Genomic DNA, 21,139 nt, shown 5'->3' on the forward strand with positions numbered 1-21,139 from the left:
CATTGCGCACATGTACCATAGAGCCTAAAGTATAATAATAATAATAATAATAATAATAATAATAGAAAGAAAAAAAAAAGAAAATTTTCTGGCACTGGAGAAGGTCATGACTCTTTAAATTGAAAATGTTCAATGATTTTTTTTTTAAAAAGGCACACATCTAGATATATCACAAGAGAATTTAATAGTATTAAGGCTAAAATTAAATTATAGAAAATATTCCTGAGAAAAATAATTTTCCATCTAGAATTGTGTATCTAGTAAACATCACTCATGTGTGAGGGTTAAAGACTTATTTTTTCAGAATTTAATCTCCTAAGCATCCCTTTTCAGGAACTTATGAGAGAGAAAAACAAGAGAGAAGAGGGCATAGGATCTTGGAAACAGAAGTTCTAATCCAGGATTGCTGTGCAGGTCTAGAGAGCAATATCCAAATCCGTCCCGAAGACAGAAGATTCTGGAAAGGACTTCTATGGAGAAAGGAGGGAATTAATGACGCCCGAAATGAAGGACAAGGTTGAGTCCTCAGCCTGACTCCTTAACTAAAAGGAAAGGCCATCTGGATATGCGAAGCATCAGATGGACGGACACTGTGCTCCTGGAGAAGCAGAGCTCTCAAGACATGTGCTTTCACCAAAATGAAACTTATTTACTAAGTTCTATAGTTTAATAAAAACCATTTTATTATGATTTGTAAAGCATTCTGAAATCTTTAGTTGGGCATACTCAAAATTTTGGTCCATTATTTCCATATTTAGAGAGAGAAAAATTATATTAGTTAGGCCCAAAGGACGTGCAGCATTTCTAATTAAAGTTTATTTGCTTCGGAGCTTTTCAAGCAATGGCTAGCATACAATAGCTTCGATTGGATTTAAATAAAATTATCATCATCATCTCATAGTAATTATTGCATAGGAAGAAAATTATTTATTGCAAGACATAGCAGGCAGCAAAATATATTCTGCTGTGAAGAGATACTGCCGTGCAAACAGGCAGCTGTTTTTTTAGCATGCATGTTTATGTGTTGAATGTAAATGCATGTAAATATCTCAATTTTAACACTTTATCATTGTTCAAATAGTTTGCCAAGCAATATTCAATACATAATTTAAAACTCTGCAAGATCATTTCTTTCTTATTTATAATTTGGCACTCTTGACATCATAGGTTCTTCTGGATATACAGCTAGGTCTAATCTAAAATCTGGTTTATAAACTATGCTTTAGTTTTTTAAAAATCACTAAAATTGTTCGTTTGAATATTTGTTTATAATATATCCTAGTCTACAAATAAGTAAGAAATTCAAAGGGAGACCTCACCCTGCCTTCCCCTGTAATTTTTTGTTCAACATTTGTTCTCATCCATGAGATAATAGGCAGGAAAGTGATCAGAAAAAACTCCCCTGTACTGGTGGGGCTCCTGTAACGTACTAAGTCACTATTCTTTGCTGAGCCCTGTATTAGATCCACGGGAGAATTGCAAAGGAAGTAGGGGGTATAGTTCTTACACTTAGATCTTTGTTTTCTTTAATTCATGCATGGATATCTTACCTAATTCCTAAACAGATTTGCGGCGGCTCCTTGCGACAAAAGACGTGAAGCCAGCCTTTCTTCTTGTACCCTACTCCACCTCTCGGAGTCATCCACTCCCTTGCTGCTCATCTAGCAAGTTCCCAAAATGTGGACATGTTTGTCAGGCCCATCGCTTTAAATATTTAGCAGCCAGTGCTGCACACTTCTGACCATTCAGAGCAGAGCCTCACCACTGTAGGGGGCACTAATGTAGGCATCTCTGTGGCTGCTCTGTGTGGTCAACTGAGGGCATCCAAGGCTTGGTCAACAGAATCCAAGCTTTCTCTGAGGTGAATTCCTTTTGCCTCATTTTAGTTTTACTTTGGGCAGTGAAGCCGGCTTTGGCTTGCTTTACATCATTGAGGCAATATTTGTGCAGAAGTCAGCTGAGTCCTGCGGGTTTCCAGGCCCCCTCAGGTTTCTGTCAGTAAGGAAACTCAGAAGGCTTTGTCTAGAACCAATCACTAGACTGGCTTACAGTAACAATTCCTTCTGCACTAGAATGTTCTCCTAGATGCTCTCTTCCAATTTCCTTTACTAGAGTGGAAGCTTGGCCAAGCGGCTTGTGGATTTTCTAAAGAATCCATGATGGCAACTTCAGAAACCATGAACTTCAGCTTGTCAACATGTTCTGATATGTTTTTCTTTGATAAAGGTGAAACTGATGCCTGAAGTTCAGCCAAGCACAACATGAAAATGCTTCTGGAAAGGCAGAAAACATCTATTGAGGTAACAACCACTGTCTATCTTAATGGATGTGGCTATCATGGCAAAAGACAGCATTTCTTCTAGGAGGAGACACAGAGAGAGCCTCAAACCCCCAGCACATGCTGATGAAAACACAGTAGGTCAAGACATGACAGTGGGTGCAAACCTCCTTCTTCTTAAAAGAAGTGGAATAAGAGTGTATCCTCTCCATACATCAAGCAAGCATCCTTCCCACAGCCTGCGTTTCACCAGGAAAAGGAACAAGAGGTTATGCCTTTGGTTTTCCGAATGGGGCTCACATAGGAATTTCTGATGTCGCCCAGGCACATGTGAACGGCCGACACCCAGAAGCTGTCGGAAGCAATGTTGAAGGCAATGGAGTAGACTGCGGTCAGTTCCTTTACAGCTGCTTCAAATGGCAGCACAGGATAAGACACAGGCTGCAGAAGATGTCATGTGTCAGGGGTATGGCATTTACATTCTGTTTTAAGCCATCATTCATCTCAACCTTTGGCACGTGGCTGAGTTTCTCTGGCAATCAGGGAAGCCACCACAGAGGGGTTCTTCTACACAATTTTGTGTTGGAGAAAATTCAAATTCTAGTCAAATCCAGTTCCTTTCAAATCATAAATGAATCCATCCGGTGTACACAGAAGATGCTCTGCTGGTCTTCATTTCTCGTGGCTTCATGTATCTGTTGGTGGAGTCTTACTGCACAGAAGCCTCCTGTCCCCATCACATGCACTGAACTCTTTCTTTTGCAGGCAGTTCCAACTTAAGCACAACCCACAAATATAAGGATGGGTGTTCCTAACCATAATAGTAGGAAATATTTTCAGTTACATAACTCACCCCTAAACTATCATAGACATCTTACTGTGTAGATAAAAGTACTTTTACTTTCCCTGACTCATGTCTTCCCACATTAGTTTGGTGTGAAACATTGCTTTAGTAGCACGGCAATTCTTAACAATTATTATTTTTTCCACAAAGATGATTTTTCTAGTTATGGAAAGAAAAAACAAAAGAAAAAAAAAACAATTTACATCTAGTTCTAATATAACCAAGAGTGAGAAAGAAATGTGACAATAATCTCAAAGAGTGTATATTTAAGAAAGTATACGGAAGTTGGGAGTCTTGACCTGGGACTGGACAAATATTTATGACTCTCTAGCTTGAATAACGTATTTTCTTTAAAAACACATTTTCATCTACTTCATCAGCATAGCTCCAAGGAAATTTTAGAGTTAACACAGAAGGTCGATGGAATCACAGATGATTAAAAGATCTTTTTAGACAGTCAACTATGCAATCCATTTGCTAAATACTTGCTGATGGGGTACTTTTTGATGAACTGAAAACCAAATATCACCTAGAATGGCAGTGAGCCTGATTAAGATGAGTAAGCAGCAGAGTAATTTGAAATGCTGTATTGAGGCCACCTGGGCCATTAGTACTCCAAGTAACACTGCACATTTTAAAAGCGAGGGATGACAGCTCATGGCTAACACTGACTGTGTTCACATGTATTCCATATATGTGCCAAATGTTTTACACGGTCTCATTTATTAAACCCTCATGACTATGGTGTGGCTACTATAATTATCTCCATTTTACTAAGCCCAAAAGTTCTACAATCATGAAAAAGCTTTAATGTTCCCTTTTTGAAAATTCCTTAATATGTAATAATTGTGACTTTTAATAGACATGAATATTTCGTTTAAAAAATTAACTGCTAAGTAGGATAAGCCGTCTGTTGTTAAACACACTAGAAAACAGAATATATACCTTATTAGCAAAAACTGACACAACTTGTCCTTTGATCAATTATTATTAATGGTATTCTAATAAAGAGCCTTGGGTATTGTACAATGCTCAGCTACTTCTAAATCCACTGACAAAAACTGTTTATGATCACAAAATTTTAGTGAGGATTACATTTACTGGATTACTGAATATGAATCCATGCATGTCACATCTGATACCATTTTCTTCAGTTGTTTACTCATTTGAAAACACACATTGAGACTGCCTATGTTATTAGAACATCACAATATTTATTTGATTAGTACATTTGCCTCTGTGTTGGATAATGGAAAGTTTATCTTGAGATATAATATAATAATTTAATAATGATTCTAACCTGTGACCAGCTCCCGGATCTCCAGGTCAGTCGTCTTGCGGAGTAACCTCACCAATGCTGGGATGCCACCACAGTTTTTCAGGGCAATTTTGTTATCATCGTTGGCCTTCCCATACACCAGGTTTCTCAGAGCTCCACAGGCACTACGGTGGACTTCGGTCATCCGATGATCCAACAGGTCCACCAGGAGCTGGATGCCTCCTTGTCTCCTTATCTGGAAGAGCAAAGGACACCACTTTTGCTTTACAGTGTAAGGTTTCCCTACCTACACCAAAACATGTTTTTCATATAAAGTATCTGCTAACAATTAATCGCACCAAACTGAATTAAGACATACAAAAGGAAACGGAAAAAAAAAAAATAAGTGTTTGCTTTATATTTGATTGCCGGTATTTGCTTTAATATCCTACCAATAAAAATCCAAATGTATTTCTTTCAAACTATAGAATTTGGGAAAGGTGATTTTAACTTCATAATGAGTGCCTTAGACATTCCTCTCCATAAAATATGCCACATCCTCATGGATGAAGCACATGGAGAAATAAAAGGCATTAGAGTGATCCTCATTCCCTAGACTTATTAAATTTAACCACTGTCTTAAAGGGCTGCAGGAATGATGCACAAAATGTTAAAATTAGGCTTAATAGGGATATGTTCTAAATATTTCAAAGGAATCAGAAGCTAAACGAGAGACTGGAAGAATTGACACAAGGAGTTTTATCTCAGAAGACCCGCGGAAATAAGAACATCTCTTACATGGGAGACAGAACGTGTGAGGCCAAGGCACGTTATGCTTAATTTAGGTATTTGATTCAACAACAAAACCACTCTACATTTTACTCTTCTTTTTATCAAAAGAAAATTTTAATCTTTTATAAGTAAATGCAAAATATTTTTTGCTGTGTATTTTGAGATGCATGTTCTCCTGGCTGCCCTTTGATTTTGGGAACAATTTAAAAATTTAAATTAGAAACAAAATAAAGTGGCTACTTAACACACAGGCTATTTCACAGGGTTTTCATTAGCAAAACTGCACCTGAAAACTTTTGCATGTATATGGACAAAGAGCATGATTCATCCAGGAATACCCTTCTTTTACACTTATGCTTCAGCGTTCTTCAGGGATCGAAGGATTGGCATCTTCTCTACTTAATTTTTTGATTACAGAAAAACTCATTCATGTCACAGATGTGCTGGGACACCTGGCTACATCCCCAGCCTCTTTCTTTTTTCTTTCTTTCTTTTTTTTTTTTTTGAGACAGAGTCTCGCTCTGTCGCCCAGGCTGGAGTGCAGTGGCGCCATCTCGGCTCATTGCAAGCTCTGCCTCCCGGGTTCATGCCATTCTCCTGCCTCAGCCTCCCGAGTAGCTGGGACTACAGGCGTCCACCACCACACCCAGCCAATTTTTCTGTATTTTTAGTAGAGACGGGGTTTCACCGTGTTAGCCAGGATGGTCTCGATCTCCTGACTTCGTGATCTGCCTGCCTCAACCTCCCAAAGTGCTGGGATTACAGGCATGAGCCACCGTGCCAGGCCATCCCCAGACTCTTTCAATAGTGCCCAAGTGCTGCTCTCTCTATGAGGTGATTCTAACCACACCATTGAAAACTGCACTTGGAATCACACCCTCACCCCAAGCCAGCATTCTTGTTTATCTTCAAGTGCTATTGAATTCTTCATAGGATTTGTCATGTTCTAACTTATTTGTTATGTTTATCATTATTGTCCGTCTTCTCCTATTAGGATGCGTGTTCTGGGAGGAAACGTCTCTGTTATATATCCCTATCCCTAAACCCAGTGCAATGACAGACACCTCATAAATGTTCAGGAAATATTTGTCAAATGAATGGAGAGAGTTAATTAATATATTACTTGCTATGCTGGTGTTGCTCAGCTTTGCTAAAATAGTGTTTTCAAAATGAAGAAATATCCCTCTTTAAAGACAAAAAACAAACAAACAAACACCTCTTTTGTGAACAGCCAAGGATGTATCCAGAGGCCTCAGCCCTGCAGCTCTTCCAACCTAGCTTACAAACAAAATAGAGCATGCTTCATTCATACAGGGTGGCCTCTGATGATTCCGAATATGTCTATGGGAATTATTTTCATTCATCAGCAAGTGAAAGCAGAAAAAGTGGAAATCCTCAGAGCACTCTTGGACTCTAAATCCCTAAGTTGGAAACCATGAATGCAGCGTTTCACATATGGTGCCTCCATGGGAACATGACAGGGAAGGAAGAGGGAGGGATGTAGAGGGACAGTGTGGTTGAGGGGTTATGGTTGCCCAGCCTGAGGGTGGTCATAGCACCTCGGTAAGGGAGACTCAAGGATCTTTGGGTCAACTAAGGAAAGAGAAAAAGAAGTGGGAAACAACTTTACCCAACTTACAGTTCTACCCAGGGCTTGCTTGGCACCCACCCAAGAGAGATGATGTTTGTATTCTTACATAGGTGTGTCTTGTTCATGTACCCAGATTATAAGCACATCCACTTTATTATAGTGCTTGAGAAGGGATATTCCACGTGTACAAAAAAGGTTAAACTATGAGTGTCACTTTCTCTATGTGTGTATATTTGCCCATGTGTGATTTAGTTCAAAGTTCTCTGAGTTTAGTTATTTAAATAATGATGAAACCATTGAAAAGAGATAATAAATCCATTCTTATAGTGAATCTATTGGTTATGTACTAAAAACAGATGGCATCATCAATCAATCTATGCATTTTATTCATATGTATATATTTTAGCTACATTGGATGTTATAATTAATATTCCTAATTTATTATAATACATTTCCAATTCATATGATTTAATGACTTAAGTGATTAAAATATATTAAAAGGGAAAATGAATTCAAACTGAATGCAGCATGAATTCTAAATGCTAAAATGAAAACACAATGTTTTCAGTATGGCCCTAATTAATGCCATATACCCAAATTTATAGTGAGATTTTCAGTTCGATTTTAATCTATTTAGATAAACATAAGTAAGTCAATTAACCTTTTTCTTTTGCTCTTATTTGGGGTCACCAGATCCTCTATATTAAAACTTGTTTTCTTGGGGTTGAATTTTATCTAAGAATGTGAGAATCCTACTTCTGTTTTCTGAAGCCAAATATTACTCAGAATTAAAATGTAAATGGCCACATGTGTGAAATGGCATGGCCAAGTCCTTGGTTCTCTGTCCTCCCCCTGCAGCCTCCCCTCTCCCATCAGGACCAGAAGGGAGGCCCTGACATGGACTCCAGTCCTCTTGCTTCTGGTGGCTGTGCGTGGCTCTGATGCTGTCCTATTCACTTTCCCTCTATTTTGCTTTTCTCCAGGACCCTTCCTTTCTCCAATTTCCTTTTTTTCTTTTTCTTTCTTTTTTTTTTTTTCTGAGATGGAGTTTCGCTCTTGTTGCCCAGGCTGGAGTGCAATGGCATGATCTCGGCTCACTGAAACCTCCGCCTCCGGGGTTCAAGCAATTCTCCTTTCTCAGCCTCCTGAGTAGCTGGGATTACAGGCGCATGCCACCACGTCTGGCTACTTTTTGAATTTTTAGTACGGACAGGGGTTTCATCATATTGGTCAGGCTGGTCTTGAACTCCTGACCTGAGGTGATCTGCCTGCCTCGGCCTCCCAAAGTGCTGGGATTACAGGCATGAGCCACCACACCTGGCCCTTTCCTCCAATTTCTTCCATCCAATACATCTACCAGTTTCTTCTGGTACCCAACATGCAATCTTTCCAAGCTTCCAAACAAACCTATTTTAAACACTTAAAATATACAACTTTCTGAAAACCTATCAGAAGAAACTTGTCTTCTTTGAAATGGCACCTTTATTTATTCTCCCCCAAAATGACAAGTTGTCTAGTTCCAATTTATCCCCCTAGTCGATCACTCTACATCCAGCAAGCTGAGCCCAGGTTTTTGTTAACATATGATCATTGCAGGTCAGTTTACCCTCTCCTCACATTATTTCTTTAATCATCTTCATGCAGAATTGTGTTTGCTTTTTTTTTTTTTTTTTTAAGACAGAGTTGCGCTCTGTCACCCAGGCTAGAGTGCAGTGGCGCGATCGCGGCTCACTGAAACCTCCGCCTCCAGGGTTCAAGCGATTTGCTTAGAAGACATGAGGTTTTGCCACGTTGCACAGGCTGATCTTCAACGAGGTGGCTCAAGCAATTTATCCACCTCGGTCTCCCAAAGTGCTGGGATTACAGGTGTGAGCCACCGTGTCAGGCCTCATGAAGAATTCCTTAAAAGTCAAATCTTGAAAGATTTTAGGTTTCATAGCATTAAAATGAAGTCAATAAAATGCTAATGTATATCTTATATTTATATATAATTCAACAATAAAATGCACTAAAAGAGTGCCTGTCACAAGGTAGTAAGTGAGTAAGTATTTATCAGATGAATGGTGCAGCTGGTTGTCAGGTATCTGTTTCTCTCTCTCTCTCCTTTTTAGAGTAGGTTTAGGTTCACAGCAAAATTGAGCAGAAAGGGGAAAAGTCTCATGTACTCCCTGCCCCCACATAGGCACAGCCTTCCCCGCTATCAACAATCTGTACCCTAAAGGTACATTTGTTACAGTGGATGAATCTACATTGACACATTGTTATGACCCAAATTCTATAGAGTTCAATAGTCCAAAGTCACAATAGGGTTCATTCCTGGGTTGTACCCTCTATTATTAATAAATGTACAATGACATATATCCTCCACTATAGTTGCATACAGAATAGATTCACTGCCCTAAAGAGTCCTCTGTGCTTTGCCAATTTATCCCTCCCTCTCCGCTGACCTTTGGCAACCACTGATCTTTTTACTGTTTCCATGATTTTGCCTTTTCTAGAATTTCAAATAGTTGGGATCATATAGTATGTAGCCTTTTCAGATTATCTTCTTTCTGTTAGTAATATACATTTCAGGTTTCTCCATGTCTTGGGTAGATATCTCATTTCTTTTTAGTGTTGAATGTTGAATAATATTCCATTTTCTGGATGTACCACAGTTTATTTATTCATTCATCTACTGAAGGACATCTTGGTTGCTTCCAAATTTTGGCAATGTTGTATAACATTGCTATAAACATCTGCGTGCAGGTTTTTGAGTAGACATAAGTTTTCAACTCCTTTAGTAATACCAAGATGTGCCATTGTTGGATCACATGATAAAAGTATGTTTAGTTGGTAAGAAACTGCTATACACTCTTTCAAAATGGCTGTTCCACATTCTGACCAGCAGCAAATAGGAGTTCCTGTTGCTCCACATCCTCCCTAGCCATTTGGTGCTGTCACCTTTTGCATTCTGGTCATTCTGATAGGTGTGTAGTGGTGACTCATTGTGTCTCCTTCTCTTTTAAGACTACCTGTGTGATTCAGATTTATTTACATTCATACAAATGATTAAAATTGAAACAATGAATGTTGAAATATATATGGGGAAATGATAGCTTCATTTGAATCTGGACTGAACAGTTCTCATATCTGCTACTTTCCTGGACCTGATAGAATTGGACAGTGACCAGAAGAGACTTTTCATACATGACCTGAATAGACAATCTTAAACTCACTTATTAAGTGGTTCTTTGATAGATGATTGACTTTAGTCAGTTGTTCCTATGTCAATGGCTTACATTTATTTTTCTGCTTAGGTGTGCACTTCAGGAATCTAGATGGCGAGAGTAATCTATAAGGAGTAAGGGAGGTGGAGGCTGGTAAACCCCATCCCCAGGGGAAACAAAAGAGGAATTAACCAATCAAATAAAGCAAAATTATGCCCTACTGCCTGTCTTTTGTTTTGTTTTGTTTTGGGGTTGTTTACAGTGAGGGCATTCTTGAACCTGATGCAGATAATCTCTGGGGAATGAACACTGGAATGCATTCCCAGTTTGCATCAGGGGAGAATGAAAATGGTTTTCATACCCTTTGCCCTAAAATCCGCTGCTTTGAAGTATGTTTACAATTTAAACTCTAGAACTGAGAGTATCTAAAAATCATGCAAGAGAAGGATGCAGTGGGTATATTCCTTGTCTTTTCCTTAGAATATATCTAAGCCTTTTAAATCAGAAAACAAATGGATAGGTAATTAAATTATACACAAGAGAAATGCAAGTAATGCAATAGCACCTATTGCAAAAATAGGGCCTCATCACTAAAGGATTTGTTACTCTTAACATAATCGGCATATATTGACAATAGCATATATTTGCCAATGAATTACCTATTATCATTAAACTGATAACAACATCAATGAATAATTTATAGCATATTCAATTACAGCAGTGTTCAGATATTTATGACAGTCTTCATAAAAATGTAATGATAATGATGATGTATAGTGGACAAAAAAAATACTTTAAACAGCTTGCAACAGAATTCCTCTCGGGAGGTATTTGTCTTTATTTAAAAAACAATAGTATGACAAGTTGCTTAGAGGATATTGAGACCCCGAGGGCTTGGCCTCCCAGGCATTCAGGGCAACAGAAGAGATTGCTCACCTGCTTTGCATTTGCAAAAGGGAGGGATTTGGAGCTCGGGAAAGAAGACAGAAAAGGCTGGAGTAGCTTTTGTCAACTTATTATTTGGTGAGACAAGGACCTCAAGACAGGTAAGGACCTGGGTGTGTGCTGCTATTACTCTCATATCTTTCATTTTAATAAAATGGATATATGTTTGGGCTTCTGGGTTCATGTTGAAAGAAACTAGGCTGTGCCTGAGACTCAAAGTAAATTTTAATAACAGTGTGCAAGACTATCGCTACATACTATATATATGTATAGCATATCATATATACACACATACACACATATATAGTATACACACACACACAAACTATGGATACCATGTACTACAGGAATTACTTTCTTCAGATACTTATGAAAACTCAAGTCCCAGTGTCTGAGAACTGGTTTATAGAAAGAGCTGATTAAAAAGAAGATAAGGAAATGCAGTGATTTTTTACTAAATTTTCAATTAACTGTCATTTTCAATGGTGCTGACTTTGAAAAAGGTTTTTTAAATGATACCATTATTACACATTCTTTTTTAATATTAAGAATTTCAATAATTTTCTCGGCTTATAAGCTACTGGAAGATATAAAGTTTGTGGATCCCAAACTAGATGATTAACCAGATGTATGTAGAAAATGCAAAGTTATCAGTTTGTAAAACACACATTTTACCTCACTGAATTTCAACCCTTACTCTTATTGAAAAGCCAGTTAAACAATCAGTTTCCATAAAATATGAACTGAGGTATGTCCATGTAGTTGCCTCTGAGTAACATAGAAGTATATTTCATAAAGGCCATAATTTTTTAGTAGAAATTATTTTTGAGAATCTCTCTCCTTCCAATTGTATGAAATGGCCTGCGTTCACCTATCTTCAATAGGTGAACCAAGATGAGTTATGTTTCTTTCTCAATTGTGTTTTCGAGAGAGAAAGCACGTTGCAGTGACTGGAGGTGCTGCCTCAGACCTAGGTTCAAATCAGATCTTAAAACTGATTTCCCACAGGTAAGTTACTTAAATGCCTGTAAAGCACGAACAAAGTGTGAACCTACCTCATAGGTTGTTTTCAGGATTGAATGAGATTTCAAAAGTGAATTGTTTAACAAAGTACTCAGTAAACATTACGTGTCACAGAACCACCCACTGTATCAGCTTTTTAAAGGATATTCTTAATTGCTTTCTTACCTGGCCAAAATATAAATTAATTTAATAAAATGTTGATATGTGATAGTGAAAGGAATACAATTTAGGGTTTAACTTTATGAATTGGATTTAGGATGTAAACTGTATATATCGAATAGATCTCTTGCTAACTGTGAGACGAGCAGTGAAATTTTCTGAGAATGATGCAGGCTTGGAGGTCAAATGCACCTCAAAGCTGTTTTTTCTGGCAACTGTTTTCCTGAGAGCAGACACCCTCCACAAACACACCTGTGAGTCCTCAGAATTGCTGAACACCATAAATGAGTTTCAACTTTACTCATTAAGTGCACCCAGGAAAGGCCTCTCCATTTTTTTTAAACACAAAAAATTTCAAGTGATTCCTCGAGTTTCTTTTCTAAAGACACCACTCAGGAAATGTGATCTCGATAAGTCTAATGGTTTCTATCACTTGGTGTAAATTTTGAGCTGTCCTTGCAGATACCGAATGCAAAAATCACAAAGCATTGACAATTACAAAGAATGCCTCCAGTAAGTCTTACCGCATTCTGACTAAACTCAAATGTGAATTTTTATTTCCACATTTAGATATTTCATGATGCTAAAATCCCATGATTTTCTCTAAATTACAAAGTGTTGATGAAGCCAGACTAGAAAGCACCTAAGAAATTCTAGGGCCTGGAATAACTTGAACAACTGCTTTCCTTGAATAACTTCATAACATCATCAGTCAGAGGCAAATACCGTGTTGTGAGTGCAGGGTGGATTTCTCCTCCCAAGACCATGTTCCCAGGTTTAAAAGCTACACTTACACTTACTCTCTCTCTCTGACTACTATCCTATCTCTGCAGATCTGTACTTACAGTCTGTTCAAGCAGATATACGCTCTACTTCACAGTAGGAGATTTAATCTATTGGATGTTTCATAAGAATACATGCTGCATATATACCATGGAATACTATGCAGCCATACAAAAGGATGGGTTCATGTCCTTTGCAGGGACATGGATGAAGCTGGAAACCATCATTCTCAGCAAACTAACACAGGAACAGAAAACCAAACACTGCATGTTCTCACTCATAAGTGGGAGGTGAATGATGAGAACACATGGACACAGGGAGGGGAACATCACACACTGGGGCCTGTTCGGGGGTGGGGGGCTAGTGGAGGCATAGCATTAGGAGAAATACCTAACGTACATGACGGGTTGATGGGTGCAGAAAACCAACATGGCATGTGTATATTTATGTAACAGACATGCAAGTTCTGCACACGTATCCCAGAACTTCAAGTATTTTAAAAAAAAAAGAATACATTCAAGACCTCATGTTATTTAACTTTATTATATCAATTACATATAGTTAGTACCATACCCTAAAACAAATATTCACTGTCTATAAAGATGGACATTGTTTAAAATATTTAAAGATGGATGCTGCGGGCTGACACATTCTTTCTCTCTCACTTCTCTGAATTCTGATCTTTCGGCTTTTTTTGTGTGTTGTTGGACAGCTCTCATCCTCCCCACCTGATTAAGCAGAGGTTTCTCCTTAGGGGCCTGGATTACATTTCCTTGCCTGGACTCCAAACCCACCACTAGCCTTTGTTATTGGCTTTAGCTTTGTAAGTCCTTGCTTCACAGCTAACTGAGCAGACTATTTGAACTTGAACTTGACTCTGAGAAAACCTGCCACTACTATGGCATTTAAGCAATTTTTAATCCATAATAAAGTGAAGACATCTGTTACCAGCCTTATCCTTTAACTTTGTTGTGGATGTGATGGTCAATAGAGTAAAACTAAAAAACTGAAATAAGGAGGTGAGTCATTTGGAAAAAAGACTCACGATTATCAAGATCGATGAAAAAACCTTTTGGAATTAATTAGAAAATTCAGTAAAATACAAACTTAAAATTTTAAAAATGGAAGCTTCCTCATAGATATATATAAAAATTTATAATTTTCTTATATACTAAAAATAATTAATTGGTCAGAATATTAATAGAAAATTATTCCATTCAGAAAAGCAACATGGTATAGAAAATACTTAGGAAATAAATATATTATGAATTGGGAAGTTTCTGTATGAAGAAAATGACATGTATTTACTGAAATACATAAAAGCAGATGTGAATAAATGTAAATGGACTATCATATTCCTTCAGTGTTATAAAGATTTCCATTGGTCTCCAGATTAATTTAAATATTAAAGCAGTTCAAATCCAAAGCCCAGTAAATTTTAAAGTTGTTTTTGGACACAGTGACACTAAAGTTCTGCTGGAAGAATGAACATAGAAAAAAAATCACAGGAAAAATAAAGAATTATGGAAAGATGAACATATTCTAAAGCACCAATATACAGAACAATATGAAATGACCCCAGAATCAATAGATAACAATGGAAGAGAAGAAAAAAACTCCAGAAAAGATACACATGTTTACAAGACTTTAGGATTTCATCATGAAGCAGTGTGGATTCAATACCTAGAATTAGTAATAACAGGCTCACCACATAAGGGATGACACAGCATTTGATTTCTTCACAATGACAAAAAGTAAATTCCAAATGGATTAGAAATGTAAACGTGAAACATAAAACAAAAAAGCACTAGGGGGATCTACAAATGGATATTTATATAACTACTGGGAATACCTAAGGTTGATACAAAAGCCAGGAGCCATAATGAAAAGGACTGATACACACACATTATAAACAAATTTAAGTCATGAGGAAAGAACTAAACAAAATATTGGCTATGAACATGATAGGCAAGAAGTTTAGATACTTAGCATTGCTAAATTCTTCCTTGAATTTAACCAATCTATTGGATGTAAAGTGATATCTCTTTTTAGTTTTAATTTGTGTTTTCCTAATTACTAGTGAGGTTGAGTCTTTGAATAAATTCTTTACCAAAGAGGTAAAGAATCAATATGAATAAAATTAAAGTACTTTATTGAACAATATAAACACAAACATTAATAAGTATAAGGAAATGCTCTGTTCATGAATGAAAAGAGTGGACATTGAAAAGGCTACAAATTCTCCAAAATTTATTTATACTTTTAACACAATTTCAATCAAAATTCAAGGGATTTTCTAGAACATGACAAAATGATTCTAACTTTCATCTGGAATCTTAAGCAAGCAATAAAAAGTAAGACTTTCAATAAGGAGGAATACAAGGGAGACATTATTTTATCTCATTTATAAATGCTACATAAAGCCTCAATAGTTAAAACGTTGTGATACTGATGTAGTAGTCAAGATGGCTTAGCGGAACAGAATGGATAATCAGGAAATAGAGCCCAGTGTACTTAAGAGCTAATGTGTGATAAAAAGAATTACCAGCCAATGTTAAAGGCCTGAATCATACCTAAAGGTCTTAGGGAAGTTGACTATAGATCATGTATATTCCAAGAATTTAAGAACTAAATGAACCAAATAAGGACAAAAATAAGTTAAAGGAATATCTATGAGATTTCAAGAATGAATGAGGAGTCCTGAACACAAACAAGAATGGAATCAATTTAATTCCAAAAGTAATAATTGTATGCAGATATAAGATACTGCTTCAGCTTTAGTATCCTAGTGATACGGAGGCCGAGGCGGGCAGATCACGAGGTCAGGAGATCGAGACCATCCTGGCTAACATGGTGAAACCCCGTCTCTACTAAAAATACAAAAAATTAGCCGGGCGTGGTGGCGGGCGCCTGTAGTCCCAGCTACTTGGGAGGCTGAGGCAGGAGAATGGCGTGAACCCGAAAGGCAGAGCTTGCAGTGAGCCGAGATCGCGCCACTGCACTCCAGCCTGGGAGACAGCGAGACTCCGTCTCAAACAAACAACAACAAAAAAAGTGTAAATATAATTTTAATATATCCTTATAGGGAAGCATACTATCCATGCTGAAGTTAGGATACATCTTTAGATGGTTCAGGTATTCACTTCCTTTTCTTTCTCCTCCTCCACTCCCTCAATACAATAAGGATAGAGTGTGACACTGGGTAGTTTTATAGAGATAATTTAAATAAAGATATAAGATTGGGTGTGGTGGCTCACATCAGTACTTTGGGAGGCCAAGATGTGCAGATCAGTTGAGGTCAGGAGTTTGAGACCAGCCTGGCCAACCTGGCAAAACCGTGTCTCTACTAAAAATACCAAAAAGTAGCCAGGCGTGGTGGTACACACCTGTAATCCCAGCTACTCAGGAGCTGAGGAATGGGGATCATTTGAGCCCAGGAGGCAGAGGCTGCAGTGAGCCTAGATCTTGCCACTGTACTCCAGCCTGGATGACAGAGGAAGACTCTGTCTAAAAATAAATAAATAAAAATAAAATAAATACGAAATAAAGATCTAAGACTGACTGATAACAAACACTCTTCAAATTCCGGTCTTTTTAAAAGAAATAATCAGTCATCTCCCTTGAGCATAAATATCTACTTTTTAGGTGAATGGTTACTAATCTAATTATCTCTTCATTTGGAGAGGATAAGATCTAACATATTTATGTGTATGTGGCAAAGCTAAAGTCACACATTGTTCAACATCTCAAAGAGAATTTTGGATGACCTCACATGAATTTTGAAAACACACACTCCAAAAGGTAGATAGGTAACTTAATTATTTGAAAATTGTTAAAACATCTAAGAATGTGAATATAAGAGGTCCACAAATACTGCCCACAAAGCTTTCATTTTATAAGGACTGGACAGTTGCTTGTTTGGCAAATGTTTCCTGTTGGCCTTGTCTGCTCAAGGTGCTGGGGCTTAGAGGAGGTGAGATGGGCCACGGTCCCTGCTGGAAGGAGTCAAGGAACCTGTGGAGTCAGGAATTAAGTAAGGAAACCAACAAGGGAGCAAATACGACCTCTGCAATAATGAAAACTGGCGGCGGCTTTACTGAAAGAGGATCTCGCAATTTTCTAGTCATTATTTTGTATTCTTTTGCTTAAAGAAGATCCGCTAAACTGGACAAGTTTTAGGTCCATCAACACCTGGGTTCTTTTGGGTGATAAGAACCAAAAAGAAGTCAGAGAAGGAAGAAAGGAAAAATAGTGTGTGATGGTGTTGCCAGGGAGTGGGTCAGGGGACACTAGAGCAAAGACTCAGTGACATGAAGTGACAGAGGCCCCAAGAAGAGGGAGACCTGGAAGGCCTGTGTGCTAGTGATGAGTGAAAGAGAGGCAGTGGGGCCGGGGGAGGTGAGATGAGGTTGCAGGGCCCTGGGTTTACTCTGAGGAAGACAGGAATTTGAGTTGCCCTAACTCATTGTTTTAAAGACCATGACCACCAGCTAGGGCCACTGCCCTTGTCCAGATGAAAGAACCACAGCAGCTTTTGACTGAATGATGGGAGTAAAAGCACTAAAAATTGGCCAAATTCTAGGTCTGTTTTACAGGTAGGGTGGTAAATATCAAGTCTGACCGAAAGAAAGGAATCATGCGTGATTACGATTTGGGGCCTTGGGCTTTTAATAAACGAGTGTGTTGATAATCATCACAGCAGTAGTTTTTGGTTGACTGACAGATGGCAAAGCAGTTCAGAAAGACACAGCCCCTCATTTAAATTTCTATGTTACTGGCATGACAAAAGCACACATTTTAAAAATTGCTATTCTTTTGTTCATGCAAAATGGAAAATAACGTCTTTCTAAAATATAAAATTATGCTAAGTATACATGCAGCAATAACAGAGAAATTGTTTTGTGTCTTAGCCTATGGTTATAACAAATCAGGAGTATTAAATTAAAAGTAATATATTCCACCAAAAGAATTTATGATAGAAATGTCGAGAAAATTTTCTTATGTATTTAAATTTTAAATTAAAAATATACTGACTTAAAAAAATTTGAATCATCTCAAGACTTTCATTAAACCAGTAAAAATTGTACAGAATATAATTTGCTTTATTGTATGTATTACATGATGGAAAGTATTTTTTGTTATGCACGTATTTTTTTTCTTTCTATTTTAGGTGACGAAGTCTCTCATATGTTTTGAAGATATATTTTGGTAGTAGTAAAAGCCAACGCTTAACCACACTAAACTGTGGTTGAGAAAATAATTCCAGTTTTGTTCAGTTCAGCTGGTATTTATTAAGCATTGGTCCACATTCCCTGGGGTTGTCATGGTTTAGTGAAGGGGATACACACAGGAACAAATACAGTGTATGAAGCCCACAGGAAAGTCACAAAACCAGCCTCCTTAGGAAATGGGGTGGGGTAACTGTTTCTGGAAGAAATACCAGCTGAACTGACTTCTTGGGAGTTGAAAAACTGGTGACCTATACAATGTAGTACATGATTAAACTCTCAAATGCTTGGAGTGCAGTAGGTCCATGCTTTTTAAAGTCGAGGGCACATATGGTACAGTTTAGGGAAAGGACAGGCAACAGTATGCCAGACAATGGTACCTCTTCTTGGCCCTTAAATTCACCCAAAGATTGGAGGGCATTATTTTTCATACTAATAAAGACTTGGAGACTTTACGAAGTAGAACACAAGATGTATGGGAATTTTAAAGCCAAAGTACAGAATGTAAGAGCATGGCATGTTTCTAGAGAGCTGCTCTGGTCAACAGGCCTTGATTCCTGGAGCCCACATGGCTGAGGCCTGGCTACACAGAGAGACCAGCCGTGGAAGGTTGGAGAGTGCGAGCTGGTCTCGGTAAGGGCCTGGGCCTGCACGGAGCTCTTCCCAGAGGTAAGAGACAGGGAGCGTGGGGGATGCTGGGAAGAGACCAGACTGGAGCTGGCACTGAAAACCACATAAATGAAGAAATAACCGCATAAATGAGGTGATAGGACCCACACATGGTTTCTGGGCAGGAATGACAAGGGAGCTTGTGGCCAGGAAGACATGAGAACACATTTGAGAGCTGGTTCAAAAGAAGGAATTATCCATCATGTAAAAGCATATCTTAGCTAGTCAATGGTTTGACCATTTTCCTGACACCTAGAAATTTATAGGATAACACCCATGGGGGTTTCTACATCTCTCAACCATTTTTGTTTTAATCAACTTAAACGTTTTTACTCCAATAGCTCTGTGTTCTGAGCCCCAGCAAGGTAACTAACTGGTGGAGCCATCTTGTGTTTCTGCGTTTAGCTTGGCCTCCACAATCAGAGGGTGGAGGCCACTGGGATCCCAGAGGCTGAGCAAAAAGGAAAAGCATAAGTTCCACCACTCAGAGCTCCCCAGAGCTCCCCCAGGAGTCTGCCGGATTTGACCACTATGACCCGCTCTTTTGAGACTCCACAGACGGAACCATGTCAACCTTATTTTCTCACGTTTCTATTGAACACAAAGAAAGCTGTTACCAGGGAAATCTGTCTGCAACAAGGCAAATTGAAATATGATTTATTTAATGGTGCTGCTCAGCTGATTAAATATTATTCACTCTTCATTTTGTCCTTCAGCCCAAGCAGAACATTGATATGACACTTGGATCTTGGTATAAGAAAATACACATTTGGTGCATCTGTGACCTTTGAAATTTACAAAATTATGTACCAAAAAATCCCATCAAGTGCAATGCAGTGCATCCCACACCGATGTGTCATCCTAATGGAGAAGGAGACCTTCTCCCAGGCATTCCATGGAAGGTTACTGCAGAAATTCTGAAGGCATCACAACTCTCCTAGCAGTTTGGGGGTTAGTACTGCTATGTTACACGCGTGCCGATAATTTTATACACACATATATATAGTATAATGTCAGACATATATAACAATGTATAACATACATGTCTATAAGTAAATGTATACATTTAAAAGAGAAAATCATTCAGAAAGGTCTTCTCCTTCCCTCACCAAAATGGGATTCATACAGTTCTTTATACTATTTTATTCCAATTTAAAGCTTGTAGCATTAATTTTCTTTTTTTCTTGTAACCCACCACTTGTGGGTTCAGAGGGCCTGCCTGTAGGTACTCTCCTTTCCAATAATTCAAATAGCTACAGACGTTGAGAAGGCTGTTATTTCTTTAATAATTTCTGTTCAAAGATTTTCAGTTCTGGAGTGTACCAGATTCAACGGCTATAACCTCAATAATAAATAGTAAAATGTTCTGATTTTAATCTACTTTCAGAGGTTAGTTCTTATCAGTGAACTCTTTTAAAATCTTTCATGCATGAAATGTCAGGTTTATAAAAATCAAGTGTCTTTGTTCTCTGTTTTATTTACTGATTTTCTAATTTTGCATTTAGAAGAATAAAGGCTATATAAATACCTTTGTTTGTATTTTTAATAGTTTAAAAATGTTCAGATGAGTTATTTGTTTATTGCATACAATTTTTCTCCAGACTGGAAGGAAGGCAATGATTATACTCTCAGATTTTAATAGGCTGGTAGATGCTGAGGACTAATAATGAAGCAGGGCCTTAGGGAAGGGTTTTTTGTCTTTTATTTCTAATTTCTGCACACACAGTAGTCAAAGTCATATTTTCAAAAAACATACGTAACCAATCAGATCATGTTGATCGCTGCTCAAAATCCTCTAATGATTCCTGCCACATTTAGAAGATCATTAACCTTGGCCTTCAGTCCTGCCTGACCTGCCTGTGTCTTCTCTCCGCTCCCACCTCTCATTATTGTTTCTTACTCACTTTGGCTTCCATTGCCTTGGGATTCTGGAAATTCCTGAGCAGGTTGTTCTCCCAGAGTCTGCAGAGTGGCTTCTCTTCCATCATGCAGGTGTCCCCTAAACCTGATTAGCCATCAATAATGATGGTATGACCACCCCTTCCCCTTCATCCTCAATCTTCCCCTTCTCTAGGTTCCATCTTAGCTCCATTTACCACCTTACATATTTCACATACTTATTGGTTCATGTTCTGCTTCCATCCTCACCCAGAGAGATGTCAGTGCTGTGAGAGCAGAGATCTTGCCCGACTTGCTCAATGCTGTGTCCACAGGGCTGAGAGGAGTGCCTGGCACCCAGCAGACATTCCATATATCCATGTCATCTTTTGACAGAGCGCAGTTTTGACTATTGACTTTGAACTTCTGCAATATGTCTGATTGGAACGTCTGCCTGTCAGGAGAAGTATCATGTATCAAGC

At 38.1% G+C, this 21,139-nt stretch overlaps 1 protein-coding gene across 3 annotated transcripts in view; it reads right to left on the reverse strand.

Annotated features, from left to right (window-relative positions):
• CTNND2 (catenin delta 2) overlaps nucleotides 1-21,139 on the reverse strand; it is a 948,689-nt gene that overhangs the window by 235,160 nt on the left and 692,390 nt on the right. For all 3 annotated transcript variants that reach the window (XM_054488747.1, XM_054488746.2, XM_063664666.1), the window contains one exon: nucleotides 4,423-4,636. In XM_054488747.1, the coding sequence (XP_054344722.1) occupies nucleotides 4,423-4,636 (214 nt within the window). The remainder of the gene's footprint in view (nucleotides 1-4,422; nucleotides 4,637-21,139) is intronic.

This window comes from Pongo pygmaeus, chromosome 4 (assembly GCF_028885625.2).
Source record: "Pongo pygmaeus isolate AG05252 chromosome 4, NHGRI_mPonPyg2-v2.0_pri, whole genome shotgun sequence".
In the NCBI taxonomy this organism is placed as follows: domain Eukaryota; kingdom Metazoa; phylum Chordata; class Mammalia; order Primates; family Hominidae; genus Pongo; species Pongo pygmaeus.